The sequence below is a fragment of the Polypterus senegalus genome, unplaced genomic scaffold (genome assembly GCF_016835505.1).
Source record: "Polypterus senegalus isolate Bchr_013 unplaced genomic scaffold, ASM1683550v1 scaffold_1468, whole genome shotgun sequence".
NCBI classification, from domain to species: Eukaryota; Metazoa; Chordata; class Cladistia; order Polypteriformes; family Polypteridae; genus Polypterus; species Polypterus senegalus.
Genome location: NW_024384637.1, coordinates 1 through 25,000, shown reverse-complemented (window position 1 = coordinate 25,000; position 25,000 = coordinate 1). Strand labels below are relative to the sequence as shown.

General features: G+C 39.6%; 1 protein-coding gene across 1 annotated transcript; it reads left to right on the top strand.

Annotated features, from left to right (window-relative positions):
* Positions 1–3,311: 3,311 nt before the first annotated feature.
* On the top strand, positions 3,312–24,994 carry LOC120522029 (cytidine deaminase-like; the record flags this gene model as incomplete). The annotated part of the gene is made up of 5 exons (XM_039743255.1): positions 3,312–3,751; positions 9,219–9,338; positions 14,813–14,924; positions 19,442–19,499; positions 24,914–24,994. Coding segments are annotated over exons 1-5 (645 nt in total), but the record flags the coding sequence as incomplete, so codon positions are not given.
* Positions 24,995–25,000: the final 6 nt, after the last annotated feature.

Genomic DNA, 25,000 nt, shown 5'->3' with positions numbered 1-25,000 from the left:
AAAGAGCCAAGATGTCCAAGACCAATTTGGGCTTTAGCTGATGGACTCACTATAAGCACCTCTATTTTATTTTGATTCAGATCAAGAAAATTATTAGCCATCCAGGATCTTAGTTCAAAAAGACAGTTGTGCAGTTCATTTATTGCAGAGTTGCAGACGGGATTATAAACCCGAGTATCATCAGTACAGCAGTGAAAAGAAAAGTTACATTTCCTAAAAGCAGCTCCAATAGGGTGAAGGTATATAGAGAACAAAATAGGACCCAAAATGGATCCCTGAGGAACACCACATTTAAGAGGAGCAGTAGACTAAAACGAGGAATTTAAAGTCTCTGAAAAGTATCTACCAGTTAGATATGACCTGAACCAGTTAAGAGCCGCCCCTTTAAGCCCAACAAGATGTTCAAACCGCAACAGCAATATCTCATGGTCATTTTACATAAATAAATTTGCCATTTTTGCCCATCATTCTACATTTGATAATCCATGATGACCAAGTGTGTGACATGAGAGTCACAGATTTAATACAAGTTTAGTTTAAATAGCTATTTATAACTGTTATCTTTGTAAATAGTTATTGGTGGTAAATATATTTATCTGAAGTTTAACAAGTTTGGGCAATGAGGATCAACATAGTAGCTGTGCGAGTATGTGCACCAGCATGTAGTTCCCTCGAGGATGCATGCCATTTGGAGGTCTACAAATTGGCCATGTGTGCCTCCGGGGTCAAAGGGACTGATGCTGTGGCAGTCGTTCAGTGCTATGGAAGAAAGATGAAGAGTATTATTTAGTTGTCAGCATATCTGGATCCAGGAACAAAATTCTATGTATGTTTTAGAGAGTTCAAGGTAATACTTACTGGTAGGAGTGAACCAGCATCATGCATGCACATGTGCAAATGAATGAAAATATAGAGAGCATTCACCTGATTAGAATGTGACATATGATGAACATCTCATTGTCTTTGATGACTGGTATATCTCAGGAGACATCTACTAGGATTGTCCAGGTAATGGCTATACATGTGAAACAGTAGTGCAGCCCCAAGAGGTTGTCCTTTGGTTGGTTTATTTAGAGTTAGTACTTGCTTTTCTACATATCCACCATCTTAGGCTGTCAGAACTAGACTCCCATCTGAAAAGACGTCCATGCAATGCTTGTTAATTATGTTGTTTAGTTTCTATTTTAGAGTCAGCTCTGATTATTTGGGATTTTTGTTGAGGTATTCTGGGTTTTGGTGGTGTACTTTATTTTTGTACCCATTTTAAATATTTTTTTTTTAGATTTCCATAGTGAAGAACCTTCTCAAACAGTGTTTATTGAAGAAAATCCTTTGTTTTTTCGTCTTCTTCACTGTTTATTTTAGGAGCCACTGTAAATGCTGTACCCAGTCACATGCACTTTATTTTGCTTTTTACTCATAACATTTAACCCCGGTTTAACAAGTGCTTGACCCTATTTGCAAATAACTGGCACTCTGTTTTTATTAATATATTTTTTTTTATCTGTGTTGTTGTCCCTCCACCACTGGTAATGTGAGTTACAACTACAGATTACCAAGGATTAGTTGTGGGTGGAAGACATGAACCAGTCCTAGACAGTCCATCGGTGGGCTCACTCACACACAATGGCCAATCAACTAAACATTCATGCTTTTAGGGGTGTTGGAGGAAAACACATCACCAATATTTAGACTTCATATCAGCATTAACAAGGGCTGGAATTCAAACCCCGGATCCTTGTAGGAAGTGGCGCCAATCATTGTGCCATTTGTTCATTCATTTATAAAACTAAATTCCTCTTAAATGTTATCTAAATACATCTCTAATGTGAATTTGCAAAGTTAAAACATTAAAATATATAAAATAAAGGTTGCATTATACTTTTATAATCAATGTATTATATGTTATAGTGATTTTGAATTAGTACTTCAGTGTAAAAGTGCATATTACAATAAAGCCTATTAGAATAAAAACTGAAAATGGGGAAGCACTAGATAGGTTAATGTACTATGCACCCATTTCTTACTAAAAAATATACATCTTTTTGCTTTCCTCTTAAAAATGAAAACTTGCCAAAATTGTTCCATACATGACTTTTTTTGCTTCGCTGACATTTTTCTTGTCCCATGCCTCATTTAAATAATTATACCAGTACTCCGTGCTTTATATGTAACTTATTGCGAGGTTACAATGCTTAAAAATGTTAAGGTTAAATATTAAAAAAAAAGAACGGACGTATCTCAAAGTCATACTGAGCTGACTCAATCGTGTGACTGAAATACCCGCAGTTAGTTTTCATTGGCTTGTTCCCTAAGATCATAAACTTTTGACATCGCTGTGCATAACCGGTCTAATCAGTGTTGTGCTCAGTTAGCTGAAGGAGCTGAGGTAACTAGAGGCGCCAGACATGGAAGGTACGTAAAACTCAGTAGGTTCAATAATTTCACACGCAGTCATTAGGCAAGCGGTGTTGGGTGCAGTGGGCTACAGTAAACACTTAATGGAAAATAATATTGCTTATACAACTAACCTAAAATTTTTACATCTCCCAGGAAAGCTAGATAAAAATCCGTTAACAGCGGATATGTGGCAATATATGCATTTTTGTCAGTTCTGACTGGCATTAGATTACATGCACGGCATATGCGCAATAATTAATTTGCATCGGTCGAAAATGATTTTCATACATTCCTTTCCGCTATGTGAACAACGATAATACAGGCGAAGGACCGCACGATTTAAGCGATCAGTATTTCTTCATCGTTTATTAAGGAGTTTTAAGCATGTGAAAAACTTATTTCATGTCCTGTCGTTTCATGAGTCTTAATGCAAGCATCGAAAGTTCGTCTGAGTTCTTTGAAGGATCATTGCGTTGTGCTCGAAGGTCTTTTTTATTTATTTTTATTATTTTTTTTAATTAAATAAGTGTTTTGGTATATTCGACAATGAGGACTACGCCCCGCCTCCGCGTGTTTGCGATTGGCTTTGTAACAACTGACGCCTCTTCCGCCTGGTTGGATGTTTACCCGGCACGCCTACTCAGATAGCAAGTGTAGCCGACGGGAGGGGTACAGTGACGCGGCTATTCGGTTCGGCTCTATTCAATAAGGGCGCGCACAAAAAGACGAGCTTCAAAAGGGTGACCTCAAATGGGCGCGGCGAGTAAAGGCGAGCTTCCAAAGGGCGACCTCAATTGAGCGCGGCGAATAAAGGCCCGCGTAAATAAAGGCGAGCTTCAAAAGGGCGACCTCAATTGAGCGCGGCGAATAAAGGCGTTCGTAGATAATTTAGTTCAAATGGCTCTGGAATATGTGAAGAGCAACAAAGGTGCAGATCTGCTCGTAGTCGAAGGCTACACATTCAGAAAGGAGAAAACTATTAACGGGAAACTCATTTGGAAATGCACTGAATATAGGATTGGAAAATGTTTGTCTCGCTGTCATACCAAAAATGGATTATTCGTCAAGAGACCATCTATGCACAACCATGTTCCAGATGTGGCGAAGATCGAAACAAGGAAAGCAATAGTGGACATCAAGCAACGAGCAACTTCTTCTACTGACGGACCTCATGAACTCGTGGCTACAGCAACCCAAGGTCTGTCATCAGCGGTTGTTGGACAACTTCCTGTTTTTCGTCACCTTAAACAAACTGTCCGTCGCGTTCGGCGTGTCAACGAGGCACCAATGTCAAACCCAACTAGTCTGGACGACTTGAGTATGCCTGTTGAATATTCTACGACTGCTGGAGGTGAGCAATTTCTTCGATATGACAGTGGACCAGGAAACCAGCGATTCCTTTAACCTTTATCGAATAAATTTTCTGTAATAATTTTGTTGCGTTTGCCTTTATTCGCTGCGCCCAATTGAGGTCGCCCTTTTGAAGATCACCTTTACGCGCGCCTTTATTCGCTGCGCCCAATAGAGGTCGCCCTTTTGAAGCTCGCCTTTATTTACGCGCCCTTGAAGGATACCATTCAGTTCAAGGGTGCAGGGATTTACCTGTAAATTCTTGGGAATAACTGCATGTACGAATGAGGTTTTGATTTGCGCCAGGTTGTTATTTGTAATAACACTGGGTGGTAACAGTTACATTTTTTTATTTGATTTGTACAGTTATATTGTATAATTGTAATGACCCACAGGTTATCCCCGATGCCTCACTGATCCAAAAACCTCGCTGTCTATATGGAGTTTGTACGGTCTTATCTTTTCTATGTCTGTTTTTCTTTATCTGTTTCGGTTTCCTTCCCGTATCCCACGGTTGGCAAATTGACAACGGTTTAGGTAAATACGAGTGCAAATTTACCTACTGGGGACTGTTGCCTCATCCACTGTTAGGCCCTGATGCTCTCTTTGAACTTGGTGGGTTTAAAATGGATGGGTCAGCTGAAAGTTGTAAAGCATTCATTTTAAGACTGTTTTGTTTTGGTCAATAAGAGTAGTACCACTTAAATGCTTTGATCAAAATCAATTGTCAGAGTTCAGATTTACATAGGATATATGAAAAATGTGATCTCGAGTGATTAAGGAAGTTAGTGAATGTATATATAAATCTTTGAGACATGTTTTGCAAAATTCTCTGCACAGTGGGGAAATTCCTACACACCATAAGGCTTGCAAATATTATCCTATTGTGCATCACAGGCAAATTAATGCAGCATATGTCAACATGGTACGGTATGAGGAAGGTTGTCCTTCACTAATATGCTGTAAGGAAGCAACAAAAGCATACAATAAGAGAGGTGCATATAATATTATTTATCTGTATTTTCAGAAGGCTTTTGATAAGGCTCTATATGAAGGGTTGGTGATCAGACTAAAAGAAGGAATTCAGAGCACAGCCTGTAGGAGGGTAAACAGAAAGCAAAGGGTGATAGTGAAGGGAACTTTCTCAGAATTAGGTGATGTTAAAAGTTGTGTCCCTTAGGGATCAGTGCTGGGACCGCTGTTCCTTTTATATACTTGTATAATTTAGGCAAGATTATAATCAATAAGATGATTAAGTTTACAGATTCTAGCAATCTAGATCGAATAAGGGACACTGTAGACTTGGCTAAATAGCTTCATTGGGACTTGGAAAGCATACAGACCTGGGCAAATTTGTGGAAGATGAAATTTACTATAAGTAAATGTAAGGTATTACATGTAGGAAGTAGACATTTTAGATTTGAATACACAATTGCAGGTCTGAAATATGAAAGTACCCCTTATGAGAAGAACCCAGGATTCACAATGGACTCATCACTATCTACATCCAGGCAGTATGCAGAAGTGTTTAAGAAAGCTACTGCAATAGCATGTTAGGATGGCCCTTTAGTTAAACAAGTGGCTTTATGTCTGAAGGTGATGGTAATGCAGTTAGCCCAAATTGAGGATCTTGCACACAGGTGGTGCAGAAGGAAGAAATTGTTAGACTGTCCAACAGATACGTGCAAAAGCTTTACAACAGACAGTGTATTACAGGGTGGTAATGAAAGATTATTTCTTGGAGCACAAAAGAATCATCAATGTTAAATTAACAACTGTTATTACAGAGCTAAAGTAACGCTTAACAATGTGTAAATTAAATTTCCCTTTATATACACTTTAAATGTTAATTTAACCAAGGCTACTTTGCTTTGATGAAGCTCTTAGTTTACCAATCAATCTATATGTCCTTGAGAAGCTATGGTCAGAAGCTGTACAGTATATAGTGGCTTAAAGGATTAGGTGGAGGATATAAATGAAATAAAGCATCTTCTCTGGATGGAGAAGAATCAGTCTATATGATCTGGGCATCTAGTGAGAATCCCTGCCTCTGTGCTGGAAGAATCCAAGGGTTTACACCGGATGGCTATGGTGCCGGAAAAGGCCTGCCACCAGCTGTGAAAGAAACGGGACCAGTAGGTAGATAGACTTAAGCAGTACATCGATAGCAGGAAGTGTCAAAGCCAAAAATGTATCCTAACTAAGCAGTAATTCACAACCTAACCTTCTGTAAAAGAGATCTTTCTTTAGAATTATTTACTTATCCACAAACTCAAATAATCCAGAAGTCACAGGCCTGACCTATACACCCTCACATACCACACAACCCCAGACAGCATTCCTTAGTAAAGGCATATCTACCGTATGCTAAATCAGTAAGTAATGGCCTGTAGCAAGAAAAGTGATGTAGTGAGAAACACTAAAAAAAATTCCACTACACAGAAATTTATCAAGAAAAGCTACAGGGTCTCTTTCATGCTTAAGGCAACATGTCTTTACAATGCCTCACTGGGACTGTTCATTCATCTTTAGCAAAGTCACTGGTTCTCTTATCTTAGTTTTTGTAATTCTTGTTTGTGTTTCAAGGGGAGTGTTATTTGCTGTAATATTTCTTGAGCTTCTGTAAAAGGTTACATTCCGCCTTGGGACAAATAAAGTGCTATCTATCAATCTGTCTATCTGAATATATCACATTAGTTTCAGAAATTTTAAACTGTATAGGAAATTATTCTGAGACATCTCAAAAAATATTGTAGATATCTTAAAATACAGTATAACTTATTTTCAATTGTCTTGAAATTAGCTTCAGACATCTGAAAAGCAAAACTGCACTTTAGAATATTTAAAATGCATTTTGAGTTATCTATAAATATTAATTTGGTTAGATATGAACACTTGGCAGTAAATCAGAAACTACTTTGCTGTCCGCGGTACTCTCGCTGATAAAACCATCATGAACAGAGGCATTCTGAAATAGACAGCTGGCATTAAAGAGCCATTTGCAAATGTGCCATTGTTAAACAAAAAAGTTTTTAAAATATGTCAAATTTCAGATATAATCTGCTATGATTAAATTATTGTGATGTAACTACATTATTGAAACAAAAACATTAATGTTGATATATTTCTATTTCATAATAATTAAATTACTTTATTTAATAATGCCCTTTTTCACAATATAATGACTTATTTAGGCAGGCAGTGTGGTGTAGTTGTTAGGACTTGGGACATCAAATCTTGAGAATGAGGGTTCAAATCCCGCTTCTAACATGAGCAAGTCACTTCATCTGCCTGTGCTCTGATGGGAAAAACAAAAGAGATGCAATTAGTTGTATCTCAAATATTGTAAGTTGCCTTGGTAAAAGGGGCCAGCCAAATTCTTAATTTATTAGTTTTGCTGTAGGTTTTCATGTGATCATTAATTATGTATCTTTTACACATATACCATATATAAATTGAATAACACATTAATATATATTGTTTCACTTTTTCAGGTGATTATTTAATAATTTAATTTTCAAGTGTGTTCACATATATTGTGATAAGCTCCTACTGTGATTGCCATGTCTGTCTGTTCACATGAAACAACTTTGGGCAATTTATTAATCTGGCACACTTATTCTTCAAGGAAATTTGTGAGGAAAGTTTATTTTTTGTTGTGATGTTGCTAATACAGCTGTAGTGGTCTGGAATTTTTTAAACTGTAAGATATGGCGAGGCCTCCGAAATGAACCTAGGAAGCAGTCCAGAAGCCTACCTGGTCTGCCCAGCTCAGGCAACCTTAACCTAAGCCAGGGCTAAAGGCAACTTCCTGGCTTCAGCTGGAGTAGGCCCAAAATGAAAAGCTGGCAAAACAACAGTAATAATTCCAAAAAATGTCACAAAAGCCCTATAAGTAATAGGGTGGCTGTGACATTTCAGCTTGTTATTAAAGGACAAACAAAGCATCTTTACAAATAAAAATGATTTATTTTTCAAAATTCTCTTAATAAACAAGACCACAAAAAACCTTAAAAGCACTGATGGACTTACCTAAGATAAGGCAATCCAGAAGTACACAATGTCGAAGTACTTAATCCCATACAACGGTCAAAATCCATTAATTCAAAATAAGCAATAGCAAGAGTACAGAAAGCACTCACCAACACTGACTTTAACAATGAATGCCTTTGAATTGCATGCCTCCACAGTTTTTATATAGCTGGGGGCAGTGCCTAGATGGAGGTGGACAGGTGACCCCGCCTCTTGGGGAACCACCCACAAAACACAAGGAACATAATAGAACAAATACTTTCACATAGAAACATAATTACATAAACTGAAATATGAGTATAAAATAAATAACTGTTATAGATATAAAAAGCACTTTACATTAAACAGAAAAGACACAAAAAAGAAGCATACACAGAAAATACAGAACCTGAACTAGTAGACCCATAACAACAGCATGATGTGTACATTTTAGACATTTAAAAATCTCTTATTTGAAGACACTAGCAAATTTATAAGCTTGTCTGTCTCAAAACAGAGAAATACACTGTGTTCTGTGCCATTTCAGTTACGGAGTAGTTTACTATTTCAAATTTAACTTGAGAGGGGTCACTTCAACTTGTATATTTTGTATATTGATATATCTGACAGTTAAACAGACCCCCACTACAAGAAAAAATTGCCTTCTATTATCACTGTTATTTTTGTATATTATACACTGTGCAACAAAAATATTTTAACACATACAGTAAAAGTGTGATAACTGGCTTTTTGATAAAGTAATTAAAAAATTGAAATAGTTGACTTTCAAAGCACTCAAACGTTATGCCATGCACACATTTTTCAATTTGTTTCATAATTGCCTTTTTATTCACTTAATTTGACACAAATGGTATTCCATATTATTATGGATCACTGGCAGAAAACCTAAGACTTTTTAAAGGGAAGTTCAGTAATTCTGGATTTGAATCTTAGTATCTTAATATACTATAAATAGCTATAGTTAAATAAATATGGTAATGATAGCACCAAATTTTCATGGCCATAGATGATCAGCTGTATCTTTGACTTTTGCAAAGCAGTCCTCCAACCATTCTACTTATATTATATATTAGTTATTTTAACCAAGCAGAAATGGGTTCAATAAAATATTTTGGTGTAAGTAAGTAAGTGCATGAGGTGGGGGGGGGTCTTGGGGGGTTTAGTATGATGTGAGAAAAAGTATAATGGCACAATACTGTATGTGAAGAATAATACCATTGAGCCAATTATATACACTGATATTGGGCATCCATTGTACATTATAATTATGGGTCATCTATAACTAGAAAATGCCTACAAACTTGTTATGCGTTTTATTTGTTTATTTGTTTCTTTTTATAAAATACTTTACTTACTGTAATGCTTCTTTGGGAGACCCCATAGTGAACAAAAAAATTGGCTGTAAGCAGTAACCATACTGTTTTTTTATCATTCAGATCCTGTTGTGAAAGAGTTAATCTTAAAATGCCAGCAAGCAAGAGCCCGAGCCTATTGTCCATACAGCAAATATCCAGTTGGAGCTGCTTTGCTGACCAAGGAAGGCAAAATATTTCAAGGTGAGTTGAGGCCATAATGTATAGGCCAATGTTCTTGCAGGCCATGGCTGTTTTATTTACCGTAGATTTCTAAAGTGCACAAACTAATTTGTATCTTCGGCATTAACTTAAAAACTGAAAGTGACCACCTTCAAGTTTGACGTTATTTTTCCTTTCCAGAGTGGCATATTTAATATTTTCCAGATAAGGTATAACAGATGCCTGTGATAGATTTTAGTAAGGACAGGAGGTTTATCGGGAGATGGATCAGTAGTTTGGTAACTGACAATGACAGTGCAAAAAGAACCAATTTTTAAAATTATATTCTCACATTACCACCAATTTATGTTTTGATTTTCATCAATTATCTCAATGTTTTGTATCTGAAAGGATGAGATTTCTTGTTTCTTTTCTGAGTTTCTATATATACTCACCTTTAGTTTTTGAAGCGATCTTCATAATTCAGCTCATTCACAGTTACAGTGCAAGCTCAGCTTACTGTAGTTATTATAGTCAGATTTCCCATTATATGTTCAATACATTTTCTTATCTCAGAAAATATGTCCATTAGGATAATTTTAAAATGTTCTCTGTGCCTGGTGCCACTAGTTTGTTTCTGGGTTGCTTGAGTCGGCTCTTGGACCCTGCAGCATTTTTTGGCATACCTTAATTAATTTTTAGAGGGTGCCTGAATATCATCACTGTTTTGGGGTAGTCACCATCATTACTAATGTACAATGTGACCTAGCACTCATGCATCAAACCAGCACTCACACAGGACCAATTTAAAATCACAAATCTTTAGAATAAAAGTGAGAAAAAGGAAGAATTTGCTGTCATCACCACCAGGCATCAGATTCAAGCCAAAAGTGCAGTCTGGGCTAAGCGCTTCTCCACCTTGCCTTGCACAATGATGTTCTCAACTGTGCAGCTCTCTACATTTAAATGCAGGCTTCTCGGAATACAACAATCTTCTATAGGGTAGCCTGTAGCACAACATCTCTACTAAAAGAAAACTCAGTTTCATCTCAGAATTGATCTATTTATGGATAGTGTTGAAAAGACAAAAGATATGGAAACCCTTTCAGTGTTTTTATCTGTAAAATATAGTAGCATGTTGGTAGTATTTGTTTTTGGTCTGTTCTGATTAGAAACTTAACCAATCACTCTTCTACTTTGGGCAGAAGCTCCTTGTAGGGTCCTTATAGGGTCTCCAAAGGCAAACGGATCACAGGTAAAGGGATTCAATGCAATTCAAATGCCCCTAAAGTTGCAGATGCACACATTTTAAAACAGTACTCCACATGGTCTGGGGTTACTGGAGTCTGTGCCTGGAGCCAGGCCTGTGGTCAGTGCCCCAAACAATGTTGTAGTATGGAAATGACCAAAAGGTAAGAAAGAAAGCTGCAGGGATATCAGTAATTGTTAATTATCACTTTATTGTGTGACGTGCTGTGGATGTTAATATGCCACCTTGATTATCCAGTTGTAAGACCACAGGGAAGGCACTGCGAGTGATCAAGGTCTTCCAACGTCAATCACACTGTCTTTTCATTACCAGTCATTCTTCAGGTTTGTCTGGCAGTTGTCCTGGCACCATTTTATGTCACTGATCTGTCAAAGCTCCCACCTCTCCCAGCTGCTGCCAAGGACCTCCACTGTGTGGTTTCCTCATACTCTGACCTTAACGATAGTATTCTCTGTAATGGTGGTAACTCTGTGCATAGTGTACCATCTACTGGGATTTCCATAAAGTTGTCACCTATACTTAACACTAATCATTTTGAAAAGACAAAAAGGCAAGCAATGATTTAATTATTTATAATAGCTAATACAGCGGTGTCCTTCCCTCATAATGTCGAGGTGTTTTTTTTTTGCACAGAATGTATTGAGTGAATAGCTATTAATTAATATACTGCATTAATTTACCCCCACTTTGTTATCTGTACTCTTTTTGATGTTTATTGTTTAGCTTAAAGAGGTGTCCTTGAAGTTGCTGGTGCAACATTTCATGCAATTGATTTGCCCTTCCTTTCTTTTCTGTTAAACTGGTAATGTGCACAATGATGGTACACTTCACTAATGACGTAACTGAATTCTTTTATTAATGACCACCTTCCATTTTTTATTTGGATTTGAAGTAAGTGTGCAATAGGTAAGAAATAGGGAGGAGAACTGCTATGACATTTTTGGTGAGTTTTGAATGTAAGGGCCACCTCTTTCCACGGTTAAAAATGTTAAACAGGAGGAAGTATCATGGCGCAGTAGTTAACTGAAGCAGCTCCACATTTCTAAGGAGCAGAGATCAAGATCTTGGCTTGTATTTATCAGAATTAGTCCTAGAAATTGAACTTAACTCTGAATATGAGAACAATTTGTCCTACCCCAGAGTAGGACATGTAAATTATTTATAAAGCGTCCTACTCTTACTCCCAACTAGGAGGAGTTCACATTTGAATGACATCATAATTTTTCACACCCCGAACCACAAAGTTGTATTTATGAAGGCATTTTGCAAGTTCCTTGGGAATCGTGATGACATTTTATAGTTTTCTGATAATAACACTTCACTACAAAGATAATAATAATTAAAGAAGAAACTGGACAACATAATAAGTTACAGGTTGAGAGCATACACTGATTACAGCGTATTGCCGCATCCACCACACAGCAAGCCACCCGGACTGAGATCCAAGTGCAGCCATACAACAGGTGACACCTCTGCACCAACCTGGAACACTATAAGGTTTTTTACAGTGGCTGGAGTGCCAAGTTTTCCCTACAAGATGGTTGGATGCAGATTAACATCATACTTAGTACAAAGCAATTGCAGGTTAAGGGCCTTGATCAGGGGCCCAACGAAGTAAAGTCACTTCTGGCATTTTATGGGATTCAAACTGGCAACCTTCTGATTGTTAACCCAAATCCCTATCTTCCACCACTCTACTCAATTGTACTAAGCTGCATGTAATTGTTTCCATTCAAGAATAATACTGTAATGGGCACCAAGATGGAAAGACTGAAACAAACACACTGAATGAGAGTACAGCCTGATAATGGATATGTTTGTTTAACAATGAATGATCTACAGACATGCTTTCAGAAGAATCACCTTCTTGCTGTTATGGCCACGGGAAATGTCTCAGAAAGTAACAGTTATACTGAAACTAGCAACAATGCTGTTTGTGAAGTCTCATTCACTTTTACTGTGTTCCTGATTATCTTTCACCATGCCATGCTCCTTTTAACTTCTACAAGGCTCTATTTATCGATTGTCCTGGGGTTCTTCCTCTGCCTTCTTGAACCTTCCTGGGCTTGTAAAGTGTAATGCAGATGTTCCAGTTCATGGAATTCTGAGCTCAGTGTACCTGTGTAACATTTGGTGACAATCACCCATCCAGCCTCGCCTATCTTCAGGGTAATATGCTGGCTACTGCAGTATCATTTGCATCCATGACCACCTGAGTGTTGATACAGATGCATGCTCATCCACACTTGGGGCAATGATCTTTATGTGCATACCAGTTTGCATGAATGCAGCTTGCTTTGTGGAAATGATCTTTATGTGCATACCAGTTTGCATTAATGCAGCTTGCTTTAACAGTTTTTTCAAGTGGAGTGGTGAGGAAATGTATGAATCTGTAAATTACCTCATGCGTTGTAAGGGCATTCAAAGTTTGGTGCATGATTTGAGAAATGGTTGGTTGTGACATACCCAAATCATTGCTGTTGCAAAACACCAATTTAAATGCAACATTTCATTTCAGCAACAGTGCACGGCTTCTCCATGTAGATAGAGTGATCACACAATATACAAGATTTGTTATGAATATTATTCCATCTCTGTCAAATTGATATTTTTATGAGTTTGTTATTGTCCAGCATTTTCAAAACCCTTAACATCAACTTCTGGAAGCTCCTAGGGAGCTAGATCAGTTAAAGACGAGCGCTCCTTTGAAGTTAGAAGTAGATTCCTAAATTTACAGTCCTCTGAGATTTTTGAGCCAGTTAGTACAATTTTCTTATCTTGAGATACTTAAGAAGTACAGGCAGTGGTCTGATGTGTACATTTTCCCAGTGCACGCATCTCTTTTTTCTTTTTTGGAAGGTCTTATTCCACCGGCATTCCAAAGATGCATGTATTAGGTTAGCTGACAATTCTAAACTTGCCCAGGGATTCCAGGATTCTTCTTGTTGTCTTACATCCGCTGCTACCCTGATCAGCTCCACTAATTATACATGGAATAAGACTAAGCTAATTTAGAAAAGGAATGGATGGAAATATAAAATAAGACAGAATCAAACCACAAGTGTGCAGTATTTTGCCTTTTATTTGTGAGTGTAAGCTGATCAATAGAGGCCTGTGCGCTATATTGCTGCCTAAAGAAAAAAAAAACAATAGTTTCTTTGGTTTTGGACATGCTTTTATATTACTTAAAGGAATAAACTTTTACATATCACTTGGTATAGTCATACTGCTGCTGCTTTGAAACAAGGAGACAGAAGTTCATGTACCAGGTGTTCCATGTGGGGAGTTTCCATGATCTCCCCATGTTTGGGTCGGTTTCCTCCCACAGTCCAAAGACATGCAAGTTACATTTACTTATTTGGCTGACACCTTTATCCAAGGTAACTTACAACTTTTATGATACAATTGGTTACATTTCTTTTGGTTTACCAATTGGAGCAGAAGCAGGTCAAGTGCCTTGCTCATGCTCATATAGTGTCAATAGTGGGATTTGAACCTAAGCCTCAGAATTTAAAGTCCAAAGAACTTAACCACTACACCACCCTGCCCGTCTAGGTATCTGTGTCTGTCTGTTAGGTAAACTGGTGTTGCTGAATTGGCACCTGATGTGTGTGTGTGGGTGTGTTCACCATGCAATGGTCTGGTGCCCTGTACATGTGGTTTTCCTGCAACCATGTCCTGGATAAGCTGGTTAAGAAAATGGATGGATGTTTTTTTTACTTCTGCTCAATGCCAGTCCTTTACAAAGCTTTTAAAGTTTGATCAGCAACATTCCGTTCCTTACTCAAAGTGGTAAGTTGCTATGATTGTCCTATGACACTTGTCTGGCCATTTCAGATAATGCCATCAAGCTTTACTAAAAGTGTATCTGATTCATTTTTACATCTCCCATTTCTTCAGCCCACAAAAGATTATCAGCATCACCCTATTGGATAAAGTAATTTTTTACTGTCAAGCTCTGCAAGCATGAGAGATATATAATAGATCAGGGTGTCAAACTTAGATACTGTAGGACCATATTAGGTGCAAGTTTTTGGTCAAGTCCTTGATGAATGGGGTTTGTGACATTCCATATTTTTAATTAATTATCAAGAGTCCCCAAGCGTGCAAGCTCCAAGTGGCCACAGGTGCCTTATGTGAATGTCATAAAGTCAAAAAGTGATATAGAATTCTTCAATGATGTTTTCTTACCAAATGCTACTGCACTGATTGTAAACATGTCTTTCCTTTTCCTTTCATTCCTTAGGATGCAATGTGGAGAATGCATCTTATGGCCTCACAGTGTGTGCGGAAAGAACTGCTATTCAGAAAGCCATCTCTGAAGGCTACAGAGAATTCTGTGCCATGGCAATCAACTGGTAATTCACCCTTTTTATTTAGTAGGTTAATATAAAGGATGGCATGGTGGTGTAATGGTTAGCAATGCTGCTTCATAGCCCTATGGATATGTATCCAGCATCAGTTCTTTGAATTTCCATGGCACTTCCGGGAGCTCACCTGATGGTGGAAGTGGAAGTAATGCAGATTTCAAAAGGTTCACAAAATTTTTCTCACAACATTACACACATCTGTTTGTAGATAATGGAAGGGACAGTAAGCTATGGAGAAGGGGAAAACTAATCCTTGAGTGCAACAACCTCTGGGAGTTCTTGCTAGCCGTGAACTGAGCTATTCAAATTGGCAAAGTTCAACTTCAAGCACTTAACCCCCCCGCTTTGATCACAACAGATGGCCCAAGTCCCAACCATCTATCTGCCTGCATGTCATTCGAAGTTATACTTTGTGAGGCAGTTGGGAGGTCAGCCTAACTTGAACTACAGCTTAATCATTTTTAGAGTGTCTGCTGCAGCACTCTGGAGTTTGATGTCAAATGTACTGTTGCACGGCTGGATGAAGTGTCTTTGCAGACAGGAGTCTATTGACCAATTCATTTTAGATGGCTCTGGGTTTTAAAGGTCTCATGATGGGAGGAGGTGGGGTTATTTGCAGGAGCAGAAATGACATCAGGGCTGTCCTGAGAATGCAAAAGAGAAAGGCATAACACCAACAATGCCCCCTCCTGGGTCAGCATTATATTACAGCTATTTAATGAGCCTTGAAATTCTCCCCTAATTGTGTATGTGATGACACATGCTTATTATTAACCTTTCAAATTATTCCATGTGTAGTTTTCATAATGGAAGCAGACCAGACATTCATCTATCCATCATCCAACCCGCTATATCCTAACACAGGGTCATGGGGGTCTGCTGGAGCCAATCCCAGCCAGAACAGGGTGCAAGGCAGGAACAATTCCTGGGCAGGGTACCAGCCCACCGCAGGGCATACACACACACACCAAGCACACACTCGGGACAATTTTAGGATCTGCAGTGCACCCAACGTGCTTGTCTTTGGACTGTGGGAGGAAACCGGGGCACCTGGAGTAAACTCACGCAGACAGGAGGAGAACATGCAAACTCCACGCAAGGAGGACCCAGGAAGCAAACCCAGGTCTCCTTACTGTGAGGCAGCAGTGCTAACACTGCGCCACCGTGCTGCCCAGACCAGACATAATAGTAGAAAATAATGGGTCATGACACAAGAATGAGCATGGTAAGGTTGAACATATGTTGTTGAGGCCAAAGTTTTCCATCCACCTTGGCTAAAGAGTTTTAGACTCAGTGCTTCAAAACTCCACAGATGTCCTGTTACCCACTGATGAGTCAATCAAGGTATCTTCTTCATTTCCATAAGTGGTAATGTCAAAGTAATAGCCCAGACAAAGATTTATTTCAAATTTTTTTACTATAACAGATTTTTAGTGAGTCAAAAGTTTACACACACATTGTTAGTATTTGGTGACATTGTCTTTAAGTTGCTTAAGTTGAATCAAATGAAAATCAAATGGGTTGCCTTCCACAAACATCTCGCAATACGTGGCAGGAATTTGTACTCATTCCTATCAACAGAACACAGCTTTTTCAGCTCAGTACACAAATCTACTATGAGATTCCAGTCAGGGCTTTATGATGGTCACTCCAGTACTTTCACCTTGGTGTCTTTAAGCCATTTTGTTACACATTAGGAGGTATGATTAGTACCATTGTGTTGATTGAAGCAAATTTGCATCTAAGTTTAAAATTTCTAACTGAAGTCTTGAGGTGCTGCTTCAGAAGTTCTAGATAATCCTCCTTTCTCATGATGCCATTTTTTTTCGGAAGTGCCCCAGTCCCTTTATACTCAAGGTACAGAACTGCCACCCTCATACTTAATAGTAGAGACAATGTTATTTGGCTTAAAAGCCCCTCTTCTTCCTTCTTACATAGTGATAATCATTACAGCATAACAGTTTTAATTTTGTTTCATCTGACCAGTGTTTTTCCTGTTGATTACCCACATGATTCACTCTAGCTTGTTTTTGTTGGTGTTAGAGTTGAGACGTCCTCCTTTTGTGGCAGTCCATTAAGGACTCTGTTAATGGTGGATGTAGATACTTTGGTACCTGATCCTCCCAACTTCTTCACCATTTACTTTGTTGCACTCTTGGGGTTCAATTGAACCTTTTTCAACAAAATTCATTCATACCTGGAAATTAATTTATGCCTCATTCCTGAACAATGAAGTATCTGTGTGACCTTTAGATATTTGCATTTACATATGGTTGTTTGTACTGAAGCTTGTGGTACCTACAGTTGTTTGGAAATTTATCCTAAAGAGGAATTGGAATTTTGGAGGTCCATCTCTTTATTTTGAGTTCTTGGCTGAGTTGATTGGAGTTTTCCATGGGATCAAAAGCAACAAGGCACTGGCTCTAAATGGTTGGGCCTTCAAATACAACAACAGGTGCACTCCTAGTTAATAATCCAATAAACTTCATTTCACTGTGTGTGTCTCCTATATGATATATTTAACTGACATTTTTTATCGTAACAACCAACGATTTATACAGGAAAATAATGACTATTAACAAGGTTGCCCAAACTTTTGCATCCCACTGTATATGATTTGAAGATGGTTGTTGTTTACTGCAATACTTCTTGTGCTTCTATAAAAAGCTAAATATCCATCTTAGGACAAATTTCTATCTATCTATCTATCAATTTTTTTTTTTTATTTACACTTCATACAAAGCAATCAAGTTTTTACAAAAAGAAAAATAGAGTTAAGAACAGATCGATCCCCACCCTTGAGAGAGAGAGCAAGCCAAACGGCATAAAAATTTTACAGCTTTTAAACATACCTAAATTAATAAATTCTCTATGCTTCATGAACTTATTTTAAAATATTACTGATTAGATCCTGCCATGTTTTGAAAAACGTCTGTACGGATCCTCTAACTGAGTATTTGATTTTTTCCAATTTCAAATAATATAACACATCCGTTTCCCACTGACTTAAAAGAGGAGAGTTTGGATTCTTCCAGTTTATCAGAATAAGTCTGCGTGCCAAAAGTGTAGTAAATGCAATCACAATTAGTTTGTCTTTCTCCACTTTAAGCCCCTCTGGAAGAACCCCAAACACAGCTGTTAATGGGTTAGGAGGGATTGTGAATCCAAGGCTGTCTGAAAGGTAATTAAAATTTTTGTCCAGAATAATGTTAATTTGGTGCAGGCCCAGAACATGTGACCTAGTGAGGCTGGAGCTAATTTGCAGCGTTCACAGGTTGGATCATGCCCTGGATACATTTTGGAGAGTTTTAGTCGAGACAGATGTGCTCGATAAATAATTTTAAGTTGTATAATTGTATGCTTTGCGCATATGGAGCTCGAGTGAATTCTCTGCATTGCTACTTTCCACTCCTCTTCTGATATATTAATTGAGAGATCTTTTTCCCAGTGTCCTCTTGGATCTTTGAAAGGGAGGATTTGTAAAATGATTTTATATATTGCAGAGATGGAGTCTAAGTCCTTGAGATTGAGCAATATTTTTCCAGCATGGATGAGGGTGCAAGATGAGGAAAATCTGGAAGGTTCTGTTTAACAAAGTTCCTGATTTGAAGATAGTGAAAGAAATGTGTAGCTGGAATGTTAAATTTGGAATGTAATTGTTCATAGGAAGCAAAGACGTTGTCTATATAAAGATCTCTAAGCAAGTTAATTCCAAATTTTTTCCAGATATTAAAAACTGCATATGTTTGTGAAGGTTGAAAGAGATGGTTCTCTTGCAGAGGTGCCACAGATAGAAGCTTCTCCATCTTAAAATGCTTTCTACATTGGTTCCAGATTCTAAGTGAGTGGAGCACAATTGGGTTATTTGTATATTGCCGATAGCGTGTGTTTATTGGAGCGCATAGCAGGGAATACAAAGAAGTACTGCAGGATTTTACTTCTATTGTGGTCCAAGCCTGTGTATGTTCTTCTATTTGTGTCCAGGTTCTTATCGCCTGTATATTTGCTGCCCAGTAATAAAACTGGAAGTTAGGTAGAGCCATGCCACCTTCTGCCTTTTGTCTTTGATAGGGTCGCTCTTTTGATGCGTGGATGTTTTGAATTCCAAATAAATGAGGTTATTGTTGAATCTAATTGCCTAAAGAATGATTTATTAATGCTATCTATCTATCTATCTATCTATCTATCTATCTATCTATCTATCTATCTATCTATCTATCTATCCTATCCTATCCTATCCTATCCTATCCTATCCTATCCTATCCTATCCTATCCTATCCTATCCTATCCTATCCTATCCTATCCTAATCTAATCTAATCTAATCTAATCTAAAGTTGAGAGAAGCAGTTAGTCATAGTGTGTCCTAGGCTGAGTCATGATGACTTTTTCCCCTTCTTGTTTTGCCTACTTCCTCTAAGGGGTTTCTCATTCTAATTTCTGTGAAATGTCACTGGTATTATTTGTAGCCTTAGGTCACAGATTCTACATTGTATCTGTTTTCTAGTGACATGAAGAACAACTTTATCGGCCCATGTGGTGCATGTAGACAGGTGTTAATGGAGGTAAGTACTAATTGAGTTGTCCAAAGCATCCCAAACCAATAATGCAAGTTAACACTGAAGGAGAAAAGCATGAGCTGAACTTAAAAGGCAAAGCCAAATGGGAAGTTTAAATACTGTAACAAGAACGACCATAAGACATTGCAAAGGTATAATTTTTCCCGGCTGCAAAACTGATTCAATATGAAAGACATGTTCACACGACTGAGTCCAAAACAGAACTGATTTAGTATCAACAAGATGGCGGCTTTAAAGGCCAGTAAGGGAAGTGATGTCATCAGGACCGGAACCAGAATTGATGTCGTTGGCTGCCCCAGAGCCAGAATGGTCTGTAAGAGATGGAGAGGCCATCCACTGTAAAGGTGCATGGTCCGTGACAAGTGTAAACTCCCGACCCAAGATGTAGTACCTCAACTGTGTAATTGCCCACTTAATCGCAAGAGCCTCTCTTTCCACCGCCGCATACCTGGTCTCCCAATCCAGCAGTTTCCGGCTCAGGAACATGACGGGGTGTTCAGCACCATCGGCACTTTGGCTTAGCACTGCTCCTTGGCCTGTGTCCGAAGCGTCCGTCTGGAGGATAAAAGGAAGCGAAAAGTCAGGTGCTTTCAAAAACAGGTGCTGACATCAGGGCCCTTTTTAATTCACTAAATGCAGCTTCCATCGTATTGGTCCATACCACAATGTTGGGAGCCCTCTTCTTTGTTAAATCACTCAAGGGCGCAGCTGTTTGTAAAAAGCATGGTACAAACCGTCGGTAGTACCCGGCTAAACCAAGAAATGCTTTGGACCTGCCACTTGGTTCGCAGACGGGGCCATTTCAAAATGGCATCTATTTTAGAGCACTGTGGCTTCACAGTACCACGACCCACCAGGTAGCCCAAATTTTTTGGCTTCTTTCAACCCAAAAAAACATTTTTTTGGACTGATCCGAAGACCTGCTTCACCCAGGATTCGTAATAACGCTCGGACGTGCTGTAAGTGTTCCTTCCAGGTGCTGGAATAGATGACGACGTCATCCAGGTAGGCAGCACTATACGTGTTATGGGGCCGGAGCACTTTGTCCACCAGACGCTGGGAAGTCGCAAGAGCCCCATGTAACCCGAATGGAAGAACACGATACTGCCAGTGCGCACTAGGGATGCTAAACATGGTCTTAACCTTTGCAGAGTCCGTTAAAGGAACCTGCCAGTACCCCATGGTCATGTCAGGTATGATCAGATATTCTGCCTGTCCAAGCCTCTCAAGGAGGTCGCCCACTCGAGGCATAGGATAAGCATCAAATTGTGAGACCTGATTAAGTCCGGCTTACTAACCAAGACTATTGGGCTGGACCAGGAACTATAACTTTCCTCTATGACTCTTAAGTCCAGCATGTACTTGATTTCAAGTTCAACTTCAGCCTTCTTTGCCTTCGAGAAGAAGATAGGGGCGCTGTCCGACTATAACCCTGGGTTCGGTCACAATGTCGTGGGCAATCAGAGAGGTCCTTCCGGGTTTTTCGTCTACCATCTCCGGGGTGGACAAGATAATTGCTTTGAACTCTTGCCTCTGTCGGGCATTGAGTTTACAGCCGAAGTTAAGGTTGCTGGTCTGAGCAAAGAATGTGCGGGGCTGGCCGTAGGAGGGATCAGGATCCCTTTCCTTCCACGGTTTCAGCAAGATTCACATGGTATATCCGCTCACTCGGCCAACGATTGGGCTGTTTCACTAAATATTCGACGAGCCCTTTCCTCTCCTTAACTTTGTATGATTCCTGCCAATGGGCAAGTAGTTTAGAATGGGAGGTGGGAGCCAACACCATGACCCGATTCCCCTGGTTGGAACTCCCGGAGCATTGTACCACGGTCATAATTGCGGGCCTGTGCTGCTTGTGCCTCTTCCATGTGACTTTTTAATATGGGTTGAATTTTCTCAAATCAATCGTGTAACTGCACAATATATTCCAAAATATTAGTCGAGGGAAGAGCCTATCCTTCCCAACCTTCTTTTAAAATGTTCAGTATGCCCCGGGGTTGTCGTCCATATAATAATCCAAAGTGTGAAAGCCCCATCGAGGCTTGTGGGACTTCCCTGTTGGCAAAGAGTACGAAGGGGAGGAGTTGATCCCAATTCCTTCCATCCCTGCTGACCATCTTGCGAAGCATCTGTTTGAGAGTCTGATTAAACCTCTCCACTAGACCGTCGGTTTGAGGAAGATACACCTCGGTCTTTAAATGCTTTATTTTAAGTAACTTAGCCGTTTCCCTGAATGTCTCCAAGGAAAATGGTGTCCCTTGGTCCATAAGGACTTTTTTAGGAATGCCAACTAGTGCAAAGACCCCTACCACTTCCCGTGCAATGGCTTTAGAATTAGCTGAGTGCAACGGAACAGCTTCTGGATATCAGGTCACATAATCCACGAGGACTAATATATACTTATGTCCACTATATCAATCTCTATTCTTTCGATTGGAACATCTGTCAAGATCAGGGGAACAAGAGGAGCACAGTCCCACCTAGGAATTTGCCACAGCTCACACTCAGGACAAGAGATACAGAAGCAGCGAACCTCCTCATTGATTCCCGGCCAATAAAATCAGAGCTTGATATGCTCTAATGTGTTCTCGGTGCCCAGGTAGTTTCCTAGGAGGTGGGCGTGTGCTAACTCACAAACCTACCACTGGAAAGTTTGTGGGATTAGCAGCAACTTCCGTTCCCCAAACGGCCAACAATACCCCCCCAACCCCGCATGCCCAATGACCGATATAATAAATAATTTTCACTAACAAAGGAGAACCCCTGTAGCATGGGGCTGATGGGTGCCTTGACTGTTGACTAGTGTTGCATTCTTTGCAAATTTAAGGGAATCATCATTCCATTGTTCCCTTTTAAACAAGGCCAGTGTTTGTCTAAATTGGAAGTTTAAATCTGAGAGAGGTCTGATCTCAAGGGGTGTGAAGTCATCCCTCTCCGCCGAGACGCGGACAGATGACGCAATGGTCTGCGACAGCCCAGGAAGCTCCCCATCCTCCTCTTGGCCTCCCACATCTCTCTCTGCTGGCTGAGTACATGGTGTCTAGAAAACCTGCGATGGAGGATTCCCGTCTGTTACTAGTCCCTAATTAGATTTAGGAGGGGTCAGTACTTCACCGCTTTTATTGTCAGACGAGTCCTGCCCGAGAATGCACAGCGAAAGGTGGATTTGGGAGGACCGCTACGATGATTTTTTTAACCAATCCTCCCTGGCTGATGAAACATTGTGTGGATTAATAGAATTGGATATCCCCATGTACACAGGTTATACTGGTCTTTGTTTTTATCCACTGTCGCAGTAGTACATACCAGCGATCAACAATGGAAATGTTGCTGCCGGAATCAAAAAGGGCTTCCACTTTAAATCCAATAACCACTACCTCTCCCATATGAGCCATTGACAAGGGGTTTGAAAGCACACACAAATCACCCCCCTCTCTCCACTTACATTCCGCCTTGCTCCCAAGGGAGGGCCGCGCCCGTGGAATCGGGGACTCCAGTACAAACTCCGGTTTATGCCGTGGGGGCTGATTAGGCAGGACGTAATCTCCACAACGTCCGCTAAGGACCGTTCTGTTCTCCCAAATTGTGAGGCTGCCCTAGATGTTTCAATGAGCTCGTTCATATTAGAAAAGTCTCCCCAGACTGGCTGGGTAAAATGGTCGGGAAGATTGTTTATTAATAGAAAACAGGCTACTTTTTTCACTATTTGGTAGGTGGTGCACTCAGAGGGCTTTAACCATCCCGCCACCATTTCCCACAGAGCATCAGCCTGCTCTTGGGTAGACCGCTCAGGATCTAGCCTCCATGCCTGTAAGGACTTCACCTGGTGGTCTGGGGAATCCCCACTTTGCTCTGGGGCCTTGGCCCCTGTGGGGAGGACAACTCTGTCCTCCGAGAGGGCATAATAAATCCCTGTCACTTCCCCCATAGAGACCAGCCCACATCTGTGTATCACATCGACACTCTTCCTATTTATTTTATGTGGCCCGGAATTAGTCAAAGGGAGCGGAGTCTGCACCGGTTCTTTCTGAATTCCGAGGTGTAACCCCCACCCAGAAGCTCAGCCTGGTACTCTCCCACCTGGTCATGATTCAGGTCCGGTCCCGTTTTCTTCTGGGCTTTTATCATCCTGCCAGCTACGCAACTGTGAAGCGAAGGCCCTTTTGTGAGTAGAGCCCTATGGTGTGCACCCAAGTCACCCTGCTAGTAGATCTATTCATGACTGTTGTAAAGAGCTGTTATTTGAGTATGTGTGGTCTTTCTAGCCTAAAAAAATCTCTGACCATTTTCTCCTGACCTCCCTCATTAAAAATGTTTTTGCACACAGACTTGTCACTGACTAGATGTCTGTATCTATTACAATATTCTCTATAAATGTCTAGAGACTGTGTCTATGAACATGAGGAGAGCTATTTCTGAGATGCTGTAGCCCCCACATGTGGCACCAACAGTCATACCACTGTCCAAATCACTGATCACATATCCTGCCCATTTTAATGTTCATAGTGGGGCATATCAGAGGAATGGTTAAAAAGGATAGAGCAGAAGATGTGAAAGATGACCCAAAGAGATTCTTTCAATGTTTCATTAGCAAAAGAATTGTGAATAGTACTAGGAATAGTAAGACTGAGTTAGAATTAAAAAAGACAATGAAACAACAATTCTTTGAACTTTCAAGTTTGTATGTGTAAGTTGATAACTTCCTAAAATTAACAGGGACTACAAAGAAGAGTCAAGTACTGCTTAGATTAAATGGGCTAAAACAAATAAAATCACCAGGACCATATAACATTTATCCTGAAGTACTTAAGGAAGTTATTGAATACAGATATAAACCTTTGGCACATATTTTCCAAAAATTACTGCACACTGGTGAAATTCCTAAAGACTGAAGTCTAGCAAATATTATCCTATTGTATAAAAGAGTGATTGGGCAGATCCAAACAACTATAGGCCAGAAAGTTTCATGTATAATTGCTAAAGAAAAGAAAAGGTGCCACAACTCTCACCTGGAAAAATTATCTAAGTAGAAAAATTCGATCCAGCACCCCCTGTTTAGAGCAGGTGTATTAGCAAATAGTCAAAAAGCTTGTTGGGCCGAATGGTATTTTCTCGTCACAATTGTTCTAATGTTCCAGCGTTCCTTTCAGACAACAAGTAACACTTCAGACCACATCAGGTGTTCTAATAATGCAGTCAACTGAGTGTACAGATACAGACACAATAGCTTGTCTTCTTAAACCTTAACAATGCGGAGGTCCTCATTGCAGTCCTGTACCCAATTGAGACCCCAATGTTATAAATGGATCAAATAGCAGAGAAAAGACATATCAATCATTTGGCTTAATTTCTGGTTCCTATTTCTCCTTATAACATGTTTTCCTTGTCTCTAATTACAGTTCACTCCACACTGGGATCTATACTTAGTTAAACTGGACGGAACTTGCCAGAAGACAACATTGAAAGAGATTCTGCCTTATGCCTTC